The sequence below is a fragment of the Mirounga angustirostris genome, unplaced genomic scaffold (genome assembly GCF_029215605.1).
Source record: "Mirounga angustirostris isolate CCGP_5_RB_7025 unplaced genomic scaffold, mMirAng1.0.hap1 SCAF_1, whole genome shotgun sequence".
NCBI lineage: Eukaryota > Metazoa > Chordata > Mammalia > Carnivora > Phocidae > Mirounga > Mirounga angustirostris.
The window spans coordinates 56953879-56966460 of record NW_026991709.1 but is presented as its reverse complement, the minus strand read 5'-3'; the positions used below and the strand labels follow the sequence as shown (position 1 = coordinate 56966460).

Sequence of the window (12582 nt, the reverse complement as noted above, 5' to 3'; positions counted from 1 at the left end):
CCTAGTCCTGGCCAGCTATATATAAGTCAGTTGCATTCACTATCAGAGGGGACTATATAAGAGGCAAGAATCATGACGGACACATTAGAGGCTGGTCACCACAAGAAATAAGTACCTAACCGAGATTCTAATTAATGAGAAGGGACCTCCACTGGTTTCAGCAGTTCTCAACTTTGGCTGAACTCTCGAATCACCTGGAAGTGCTGATGCCTGGGCCTCACTCCACAGGGATTCTGATTTCATTGTTCTGGACTGGGACAGTCCTGATGTTCAAAAAAACTCAAAAAACTCTCCAAGTTATTCACACATGTGGTCAGGGATAAGTACACTGCAAATGAATAAATGTTCCTTTTGAGACTAAAGTCGGTACAGCATTTGCCTGTCATATCTGGCAGCAACATCTGTTGCTCCTTCCTCGGGCAGGGGTGTTTGGGTGGTTTAGAGGAACAAGGAGCATCAATAATTTATTCACTTAGGAACTCTCGTTGAATACAGAACAAGTTTGGCTAGCTAGGTTTTGTCTCTATTACCTATACATTCTGTTTGAACTATTTTTGTAAAAGATTGGTAGGAGCAGGATTAATTCATCAATGCTAGAATGATTTGAGCCTGTATTTATTTCAAGACAGATAAAAACCTGCAGATTGGATGAACAGGAGAGTGCCCAGATGAAAAAGAGAATAATAGGAATTACAGGAGTTGGATTGGGGCTAGGTTGCCTGTTTATTCATGTAACAGTTTGGTAATAGTTTGATGTACCCATGCGCACACACACACAGAGGTAAAGCTGAGGATGAGACCACTCTTAGTTCATGTCATTTAGAGGCCAATGAAATGTTACCTATGTCTACTAGGCTACTTGGTTGTTGGCTAGTTTTCCCTTTGACCCCTCCTCATTCCATGGGGCAGGATGCTGGGCAGAACGTGGTGGGAGGAAGGGGGACTGGGACTGGTGTCTTGTGCAAGGTATTAGGATTTTCTCTAGTGAAAAGAAGCAAAATATTTTCAGTACGAAGACTACTTGCACTTACTTGAAACTCTTGCTAGAACTTTCACATTTTCTTCTTTTTGTAATTTTCCTAGGGAATGCAACAAACCTCAGCGATGATCATGCTTTTGGCAAATAGTTTAGAATGTTGGCAGATGCCCAAATAGAAGAGGATCTGGCATGGACTATGCTTGAAACCACTGTCGTCACCTCAGTCAGAGAACTAAAGTGAAACAGAAAAACACCGCAAGCACTTTTTAATAACAGCAGCCTAATTTGCACTTCCTACATAAGCGAGAACGTTCCTACAGATCGCATTGGGTATGAGCATGACTTCGCCTCTCATTCTTGCTCAATTTCAGGCACGTGCAGATGAAAGAGGCTGAGTTGCTGGGAGAACAGGTCATTCACTTCTGACATCCACTTCAGCTGCAGTACAGGCTTGGCTAGAGGGCAATTATATTAATAAAGCACAATATCCACCTTCTCACAGGATTCTAGCAGAATTCTATACGGCAAAGTCTCAAGGGGGCTAGAGTGTCTCCATCTCATGACAAGGCAGATCACTTCCAATGGACTCTTGAATGCAAGTGTACTTGATGGGAGGTGGAGGTGGCTTGAAAGGCGGGGGTCTTTCCATGCTAGGAACAAAACATTGCTCTTTCAATGCTAAGAATGTGAGGCGGTGATTCAAGGAAACAGGAAAATAGAAAACAGAGAAAGAGACATGCCCACCAGTCCCCTCAGAATCTTTCTGTCTGCCTATTAGCTGTGTTATGATAATATCATTAATTAATATTTATATGGTATTTTATAGTTTGCAAAGCATTTTTATCATAACATTATTTAATTTGTATCTAGGGATTGGACATTATTGTCACCATTCTATAGATAATACTGAGGCTCAGAGGTCTTCAGCAACTTGCCAAAGAGAACCAGACCAGCAATTCTGGTCTTTCAACCAGAACCCATATTCTCCATGGAAACTGCCTCCTAATAGAAGAAGTGTTCCTCTTATGTGGGTTAAAACACTCCTCCAGAGACAAAATTTTTAAATTCTGGGACTAAAGACTGAAGGTTTTCAAATAATCCCTTTGCCAACTTTACCCCCCAGCCTTCACCCACACATTTACTGTATACTGTGAGGATAGGGTTGAGGTGGGAAGAAAAGCTCTTCTAGATCCTTGAATTGGTTGATACTGGATGGTTAATGCAGGAATCCCTTACATTTGAATCAGCGAACATTCTTAAAATCATCTTTATATAAAGTACTGTTCTACGTTAGCACAACTCATCTCTTTGTCTGAAATGCATCAGGCATATGTGTGAGTTTGGGATTTAGCTGTACGAATATTCCAGCTCTCTTGATATCAAGATGCCAGAAATTCATCTGTGAGCAGATTTCTGTCCTTGACTCAAACATCTCCACCGCTTGTTGGTAAATCCATAGCACCTTAATTTCTCCAGAGAGATAGAGATGGAAATGGACATGGAGAAGGACACACACACACACACACACACACAGATTCTCATCTCTATATAACACAAACATTTGAATACAGAATAAAAAAAATCAATTCAAAATTTCAGATTCCCATTTTCTCATTTTAATAAAAATATCTAATGCCTATTACCTGTTTTTTTCTGATGCCTCGATGCAGACAATATAATTCAACAGGTAGATAAAATTGTAAGAAATTTGTACTTCTGTTTTTTCAGGGAAATTATGAAGTCCTCCAGGTCATATGGTAGCCGAAGTGTAGTCCTTGGACGAGAGTCCAGAATTTCAGACTACTGCTTTAGCGTGTGTTTTTTCTTTTTTTAAGATTTTATTTACTTGACAGAGAGCACAAGCAGAGGGAGAGAGAGGGAGAAGCAGGCTCCCTGCTGAGCAAGGAGCCCGATGTGGGACTCGATCCCAGGACCCTGGGAACATGACCCGGGCTGAAGGCAGCCGCTTAACCGACTGAGCCCCCCAGGCGTCCCTAGCGTTTTGTTTTTCACCATGAACACTCACTGCACAGTGGTTATAGAGTCTTCGAGGACAGTCTAAGTCGAAGGTACTGCACAGTGGTCACTGGCATCTTAGAGAGCAGCAGCAGAAGGAGAGGAAGAGTAGCTCTGTATGCTGTAGGGCTCTCCTCCAGTCATGGTCTACTCTGGATCCAAAATAGCCAAGTCAGAAAAGCGAGGCTTAATCTGACAAGTCATTTCAGATTGTGGAGTGGAGGGAAAAGAATTTTGGAATATATTTCAATAAGACAAAGGAGGGGTAACCCACGGTTGACTTTCTTTTGTCCTCGGGGAAAAAGGAAAAGGCTGGTAAAAGCCCATTCTGCTGGAAAGCAGCTGGAGTTTCTTAAAATTACCTTTCTCACTCCATTTCACACTTGAGAATCTGGGCCCAGGTGGGCCCAGGCAGTTCAGAGATGCATGAACATGAAAAAGTAAGGAAGATTAAAAGAAAAATCAGTTTTAGTGTTTGAGGTGAGGCAAGGCTCAGTTCTCATTTCATGCCACTTGTTCCATCTGACGAATGTCAGAGACCCAACTGGCAGAGGGGGACACTGAGTCAGAGGTTGTGCAACTCATCCCAGCTGGGTGGTGCTGGGCAAGCTGTGGAGCTTCTCTGAGCTTCTCTGAGTACCCTTTCCTCAGTTCTTTTTTTTTTTTTTTTAAAGATTTTATTTATTTATTTGAGACAGAATGAGAGAGAGAGAGAGAGAGAGCACGTGAGAGGGGGGAGGGTCAGAGGGAGAAGCAGGCTCCCCGCCGAGCAGGGAGCCCCATGCGGGACTCGATCCAGGGACTCCAGGATCATGACCTGAGCCGAAGGCAGTCGCTTAATCAGCTGAGCCACCCAGGCACCCCATCCTTTCCTCAGTTCTATATGAGAACTCCGTATAGGAGTGATATTTAAAGTGCTGAGTGAATGTGTTGTACTGAAAAAGTGTCTCTGTTCCTGCAGATTCAGGAACAGAATTATACTCACATTTCCTTCTGGTATTGACACCATTTTCTCACTCCAAGACCAAACAATGCTATGCAGAAAGAGAGCAAAGCTGCTACAATCACCGGCCAGGACATTCCATCTTTAGGTTTATTGGCCACAATACCTGCAAAGGGCATAAAGAGGGATGAACTTTAATGCCAAACTTTGGCAATTAGAAAGCACGATGAATTGAACTCTCTTACCTGTTTTCTCCACGGGCCATCACGGACCACAGTCATGCTCTGGGGTCATATCTATGCCTTGTTCTCACTTCTGTTTTTGCATGTCTGCAGTTACTTTTTATGTGAATGTCTTTCTTGTTAGAATGTTCCAGAATGAATCTTTTTTTTTTTTCTTTCATTTTTCCAAGGTCCTGGACAATCCCTGGCACATGATGGCCAATGAAATGTCATTTGTAAGAATGAATAAATAAAAGGAGTAAGCTCTAAATCTGTATTCCAGATTTACTCCAGTAAAGGAAACTTTATGTGAAATAATGGCCTAGCTTTGATTCTCTTATTCTTTAAGAAGCCATTAAATGCTTTATGGAATATTAGTGTATTAGGAGGAGGAAGAAAGAGTAAAAAGCATTATAACACTGTAACATTCCAGTGCCCTGAAAATCCCAAACTGAAAAGTCCTGGCTACTACGTATCAAGTTGTGGTGCTCAAAAGATCATCATCCAAGACTTTTCATTTGGATGTCATTCGAGGAATGATATCCAGAATAGAGATTTTCTAATCCTTTCTACCACCTCCCCTTTTTTCTTTCTTTCCCCTTTTACACATTTCAGCAATAGAAAGGAGAGAAGTGACAAAAGGGGTAAAACTGAAACCAGTTATTTTGCTCTTTCTATGGTCTGCAAAGGAAGGAAGTCAAAAGTAAAGGGCTGGGAGAAATTATATTGGTGGGTGATAAATGGACTGATTTTTCTTACCCCTTCTGATTATATCCACACTCAATTCATTCATTGTATTTCTAGCATTTGTACACCAAGTCAAACTGTGTGAATCAAAGACTTTCAATTATTGTTGATTTTAGACCAGAGGCCATGTAAATATCATATTCTGGACTGTTTTACCTTTTTTCTAACATGAAGGAAGAATTAAGAAAATTCTCTTAGGAAATAAGGTTGTCAAATTCTATGGCAGGGAATAAAAGGGAATGTTTATAATTACATAGTTACTTAATATTTTCCTTTTTAAAAGGACTGACTTCAGATGCCAGCTATCCATATTAGAGGCAATAACTTTTAATAGTTAATTATGTATCTCACTGGAATTTTCTATGCATATATAAACATATATATGTATCATGAATATACATCTTTTTTTCTTAGAAATGAGGGCAATACATATTGTTCTGTCCCTTGCGTCTTTCTTTTTTAAAAAATGCTCTTGGAATACTTTCCACGAAAGTGTATAGAGATTTACCTTCTTTGATTAAATGAGTGGATAGTTCCCCAATGCATAGATGTATCATGGTTTATTTAATTGGTCTCTTAATGTTCGAGGGTTAAATTGTTTCAGGCTTTTGTTATTTCTAACAACACCCCAGTGAAATTCCTTATACATTATGGATAGATCTTTAGCTCTTCAGATTATTTAGATCATTTGGGCAAAAAGTCCATTTTGTATCAGAATTATCTGGATTGATTTTCTAGATTGTGAACTGTTTGTAGGTGGAGACTGGGTTTTTATTTTCTTTTATTGCCTCATATTTATTACAGTGCTTTTTATAAAGCAAAGTCTCAAAATCCATAGGCCAAAAAAAGTGGATTGAAAATATTAGTTACCAAATCTTTCCGATATTTAGCATAGGTTGGACTGCAGCAATATGATGTTGTTATGTTTATAACACATATCCAGACACTTGGGGTCTTTCTGATGCTCACCCAACATCAGCCTAGTCTAAGCAGATGCTGAGTACTCTGGAAGCCCATGTAGTCCTATAATACATACCCATATGCTATGTTGTATGTGCAGGTGACTAGTTCACACTAGTTCATGGTAGTAGTGGAACTGTGAAAGACTAGAGTATCATGATCATAAAAGAAACAATCATACAGATGGTCAACCCAAGCTACACAAAGTACTGTTTCAGTCAAGTCAAAATTTACTAGGCTCTATACACTGGTAACATGGTGGGATATAACATTTTACCCCTAAAGTTTCAGAGAAATAAAAGAACAAAAGGTTTTAAATGGGTTTTACATCAATGCTTAAAACTTTTTCTCCCTACCACATATAGAAAATGAGACCACTGACTTCAGGAATATCCTAGTGGAGAAGCAGAGCTCCAATCTTGTCCCTTCTCTGAACTAGGCAGTTTTTTAAGGCACCAATATCTGAAAGGCATTGGTAGAACCTCAGTTTGTTTTATTGGCATGTTGTATGCAGCATGATGCTCCAAAGATCTGAGGACTAGATGACCTTCGATATAGAATAAGCTGAGTATTCAAGTGGAGTGTTCACCAGTCAAGAGAACACCCCCTGAAGTCAAAGAGTTGATTATGTCTCTGAACTTACAATCAAGACCTGGGATGGGAGGGTCTTGACCTCTTATGATATAAAACAAGAAATTATATTCAGTATTGACAAAATTTTATTAGTTTAATTATGGAAATACTCTTTGTTCCAACAATCTTTCTTGTCTCAGATATATTTTCATAGGATAGAATGTTTCTCATTACTTTTCACCTGGCTAATTTTTATTCATTTTTCAGATTTTAACTTAAGTAGATCCTTAGAGGCTCCTTTCCTGTTGCCAGTTAAAATTAGATCTTTCTGTTACATTCTGACAATCCCTTATACTATATCATAGTATCTGTCACAAATAAATTTAATTGTATGATTACTTACTTATGTATATTATCTTCAATAGATTATAATCTTCAGAAGGCCTGTGTTTTCAAGGTCTCTTCTGTATACAAGACAAGAAAGATCTACTTCTTTCACAGTGTATACCCAACAACTGGTACAGTGTCTGGCAAATGGTAGGTACTCAACAAATATTCGCTGAGTGAATAAAACACAAAATTTAGAAAAAAGTAAATGACTCACCAGTGATATGGATGTGAATATTTTTTGTCGATCCATTGGCAGTTGTGGGAACCTCTGAAAATGTTCTGGTTGTGCTGGTGAAGACATCACCTAGGGATATACAGGGGATATCGGAACTGATCCTAATAGCCATCTCAACCCAATGAAGTGGTGTAAAACCATGATTGGATTTCACTTGCTATTAGGAAGAGCTCAATTTTAATGGCCTAAATGCTCCTACAGTACTACGTATACAGTTTACTAAGGACCAGTTTACAGCAAGGCGTGGACCTTAGAATCTAATAACTACCAAAGAAGTGAAACTCTCTGTTGGTTTAAAGAAGAAAAGAGAAGCTGTACAGCACACATAACAAAGCAATATCTGCTAAAGAATCCCCATGAGAAATTTAAGTGGTTATGGGAAAATGTCTTATGTTGGAGCTACAGAAAAATGGGCCTTTCTTATTCTCCCAGGGTATCAGAGATTCAGACAATCAAATGCCAATTCTCCCACTATAATGTGTTTGATAAGGTCAATAAAACTTCCTTTGCAACATTTTAGTAGACAAATCCGAGTTGACAAATCATCTCAATTTCTAATGAAAATGCAATTTTAATGGATTTAATTAGCCAGGAAATGCTATTTTGTAGATTTCATTTTGAAATAAAATAGAGGAAAAAAAATCTAGGACTTGGTCTCTGACTAGCTTCTTTGAGTGACTGTGGCTGGGAAAAATTTTGGTTTTATTTATTATCATTTTCATCATCAAGGTGCACTTTTCAATACCTATCTGAGATCGGTTTCTTACCAGTTCTTGTTTTTCCACCTTTGCCCAAATAAAGCAGACCACTATCTCTCCTGACCCTAAATCTCCCCCCAAGTACTCACCATGAATTGTTGAGCTTGCACCTGAGGCGGATGAACTATATGTTTCACTGGGCATCCATGAAGCTGCTAAAGAAGATATTGGAAGAGTCAACCTGTATAAGACTAGTTATTTTATTGTCTCTTCTTGACTTTTAATTGAATCTAATAGTTTATAGTGAAATAACAAAATGAAAAAAAGGTTATTAATGAATATGTAAAGCAAAATCACTGAACTATTCTGCTGCACACATTAGAATGTCCCAAAATAAAGTGGGAGTTGAGGGAAAACTTGTGATCCTGATGTCTCAAATAGGGGAGGTTTTGATTATAGCCACTTAGAAGCAGGAAGAAGAAATGGAAGCAAAACACTAGGAGAGGTTTCTCTAGCCACAGAGAGTGTGTTGTGACTATTCTTGTGTCCATCCAATATATGGGAGAGATTGAAAGCCCAGGTGTGTTATGGGGGCCTTTAGTCAAGCAAAGGTGCCAAAAGGACTCTGAAGACCTTGGTAGAACATGCATGAGGGAACAAAACAGTTTGTACTTGTGCATAAGCTGATATTTTTGTTTGGCTCTGACAACTGAACTGTGTCAACAGTGAATTTTCAGACCCCTCTAGTCACAGGCCTCGCTGTGCTGAGTTGTCTTGATGGATTCAGAAGCAAACCTTCCCCTTGAGTGGATGGCAGCATCCACTATAGCTTTTGGAGTAGATCTATCAACCGATTTTGTTTAGTTCCCCATCTCTGGCAAGAAAGTTCCACTTCTTGGCAGGCTCTGCATTTCTGTATTTGACAACAGGCCTATAATGCAGTGTAAAGTAAAATAGCTATAGTTACATGTAGTTGCGATCAGTAGAAAAAGATTATGCTCATTTATTTAAAACATTAGCATGTATGATTTTCCAAGTTAAGTGCTTTCTTGTGTGTCAAGACCAAAACAAATAAGCAAAACCAAACCATACCAAAACAAACATTGAACCCCCCCCCCCCAAACCAAAAGCCCTTAGTCCTCCCCTTTCTTGGTTTCTCCCTAGATGCCAATGGCAATTGCAGCTGTAGACATTATCAGGCCCTTCAGGAGAGGTATAACTCCATGCTTTCCAGGGACTGCTCACAGTACAGTCTGCCATAGCCCACTGACTTGGGGTCACTCCAGAGGTAAGGGCAGTTTTATACACAGCTATTTTGAATTGGACTAGGTCAGGGAGATGTTCTTATTTTCAGTATAATTATCTGACCCTGAACATGTGGTCTTCACTACTTTTTGTTGGTGCTGTTCTAGACAGAATACCAGGGTCAATAGATGATGGACTGAGTGTTTCAAAAGCCCATTTTTAAAGGCTAAGCCTTAATGGTGGAGATTTGACTAACAAAGAACAGCAACTAATTAAAAAGAAATTGGGACTAGGCCTGGATTTAGGTAGAATTACGAAGAACCTTACAAGATATTTTGCCCAACATGGTGCCTCCTTTACTTGTTACTTTTAGGGCTTGATACCTTTATTTTTTATTTTTTCAAAGTCTGTTTGCAAGAAAGGATGTGATAAATTAATTTATGCTAAGATATAAATAGTTGAACAAGTGCTATCCCTTTGAGGTAAGTGGGTATTTCATTTTTTCCATTTCATATTTATCTCATCAGCAAGTAAATACAGAACATTGTTTTTAAGATTTTATTTTTAAATAGTCTCTACACCCGACTTGGGGCTCCATCTTACAACCCCAAGATCAAGCATTACCTGCTCTACCGACTGAGCCAGCCAGGCGCCCGAATACAGAACATTTTGTAATGGTCAGTTACATGCAGGTACCCAGTTTTCTCACCAAATATAGACTGCCAATCTTTTCTGCTCAATATTAATTTTCCTCAGGCAAAATAACCAAGCATAGCACAATTTCAGGAGATGGTGATACCATCAGCATGATCCATCCAAATGACAAAAATGGCAGTATTTAAAATTATGCAAATTCGTTGACCACTTTTTAAATCTTCCTTTTTACACTTCTACTCCTCAGAAAATGTGTGATAAAATTAAGCTACAGAATCCACTTTGGAAAAGCAGGGAGTTATTTTTCTAGTTTTGGTTTTAAGATTTGTTTTTAATCTGTTAAAAAATATAATGGGAGTGTGTTGATAGAGGTGAAGAAAAAGGAGGTTCCAGTTGATGGATTCAACATGTCTGAAAATACTTAAGTAATATAAAGAAAAAACTTCAAGAGGGAGAATGTATTATACCTGAGTCTTTCAGCAAGATGAAGAGATGAGCAATTCTTGTATCAATTGCCCCCACAGGAAAGAGGTCTTCCTGAAGAATCCTCAGTAAGATAGAGTTGGCTACTTCTAAAGATGCATCTTTCACTAACATAATACTTTTCTAAAAGCTTATCCACTCTATCATTTAGATATCCAATTTTCAGAATGTGCTCCACATTGGCTATTCGATCTGCCATTCTTAAGTTTCCTTGAGAGTCTCTCAGCAGAATTATGTTTTTATGTCTTTTAATTGATTGAAATATTTTGTGTTCTTTATACTACCATTCTGTTTGTTAAATACATTAGTTATTTTTCCTTTAAATCTTTTGAGACTCCATTTTCATCAAAATCCATGAATAAACAGTACTTTGACATTTGGATGATAAACACCAGCTTGATGGATAACCTTCTTGAGTACATCACCATTATCAGCTGAAAATACGAACACAAGGATGCTGTGTTGCCGGAGTTTCTCAAATAAACTTTTATATCCTTCCTGAAGCATAACACTGGATTCTTCAATTTATTTAAATTTATCATTGGATGAAGCTTATTCAACAAGGAAACTATGTGCTTTAGCATGTCTTTATACCATAAAGGGATATTTCATCCTACGGTAAAAACAGAATCAATTTTGACAACATGCAAAAACTTTCTTGACATTCTTTTGTAACCATTTTACAGTGGGCAATACTATTATGACATGTTGGGCATCTTTTCCCTTTGTAGGAAAATGTGCTTAGTGTCATATCAAAATCCATGGTTACCTGAGGTTTGATAGCTCCTTTTTTGATCAAACTACAGATAATTTCTGTTACTTTTACAGGGCAAGCTGATGCAAGCTGAACTTTTCTGGAATTTGGACATCATCTTTACACGTAAATTTACTGAGACTTGTCTCAGTTATCCAATCTTTCTTAAGACATTCTGAGTTCTTCTGTTCTTGGTTTTGTCCTGGAATGATGGCATGGGTGGCAAGCAATATTCAGAGATGCAGGACTTGGGTACAGGAATCTCAATGATCTTGGTTTTCTGCCCCATCCTCCTCTTCAGGGTGAATATGTACTGGGCCAGCACCACCCCTTACACCAGGATGCCCATGCTGACACCAGCTACCCTGTTTGTTCTTGCCATGACCACTTCATCTATAGATGGGACCCTCATGCTCTTCCTGACCATGGAAAAAAGATGACACTCATGGTCTTTGGAAATGCAGGGCTTGTGTGCTAGCTGTGGAGAGACTCATGAAACCCCCAGAACTTGGTGTTTTAACAGACAATAGAAAATAAAATCGGAGAAAGAAATCTTGAATTTGTGGTTGACCTAATCAGGAACCAGGTAACAGAATGGGAGAACAGTGTTTTAGAGAAGAGGAAAGTAGAATGAGAAGTGATCTGAGACATATAAGATTTTAGAACTTGAGGGCAAGAATGGTGAGTTTAGAGACTCAGCATCGCAGCCAACAGGGAGCAACAGGGCTTCGGGGATGATCCTATAGCCTGAAAGAAGAGCAGGGCCCAACATTGCTGTAGGTTCTGGCATTGCTATGTCCCTGTAATTGACTCTCAGCCGCTCAACTCCAGCCTCTCCATCTCTTCTGCCTATGGAAAGTAGAAGGGGTTGCTATGAAATTATTAGGCACAGCTACCAAGGGCCTGAGAAGAACCACCCAGGACCAGGGACAGGGTAAACAATGGAATTGCAAGATTTACAAAGAAGAGTAGATAAATTTTGAAGAATAAGGAATGTATGGTCAAAGAACAAAATAAAGACGCTAGGTGAGGTCTTTAAGATGTACTCTGAGGCCCAGGTGTGTGTGTGTAAGTGTGTGTGTGTGCGTGCGCACATGCGCGCGCGTGTACATACATGCATGGACGCATGTGGTGAGGTAATGATACGCTTGCTGATTTTGGTAATGGGGCAAATTGGAGGCAAAGGAGCCTATGGAGACTCATATCATTTTTCTGCTTGTCTAACTTAGCCAGAGTGACTGATTTCAATGTGGCTTTAGGCTCCACTGGACCGGATGGATGGCAGGGAAAAACAGAAAGAAAAAAGTAATTAAGCTTCACTTTTCTGTTCCATGGCCTGATCACCTGAGTGTCAGGATGAAAATATCCCAGGATGTTATTAACCTTATATACTTGGGTTATTTAGGTGGTCAGATTTGATATCCCCATTTCATAGGTGGTTAAAGTAAAATATGCATTTCTGTTCCAGGCTGTTGGAAACTTGGAAGCTGAACTAGGATTAGATGCTAATATTCTAAAGTTGATAAAATGACAACAAAAGAATATATTAAAACACATACTTATAAATTTAGTGTAAATGCAATGCACCCAGAATCTTCTAGTGACATCCAAATATATGTAAGCTACACAAAATGCATAAGCAAATATCCCATTAGAATGTGCTCACAAATTGCAAGAGCTTTAG

The 12582-nt window shown here is 39.0% G+C and overlaps 1 protein-coding gene and 1 pseudogene across 1 annotated transcript in view; both read right to left on the bottom strand.

The window, feature by feature from the left end:
* Positions 1-699: 699 nt before the first annotated feature.
* Positions 700-12582, bottom strand: part of CD96 (CD96 molecule) — an 87874-nt gene continuing 75991 nt past the window's right edge. Inside the window, exons 10-13 of the mRNA XM_064588141.1 lie at positions 7912-7974; positions 7044-7133; positions 3981-4104; positions 700-1629 (exon numbers count right to left, since the gene is read on the bottom strand). Coding sequence (XP_064444211.1) covers positions 1521-1629; positions 3981-4104; positions 7044-7133; positions 7912-7974 — 386 coding nt within the window. The 3' untranslated portion in view covers positions 700-1520. The remainder of the gene's footprint in view (positions 1630-3980; positions 4105-7043; positions 7134-7911; positions 7975-12582) is intronic.
* LOC123834355 (cytosolic 5'-nucleotidase 3A-like) lies at positions 8923-11247 on the bottom strand (annotated as a pseudogene).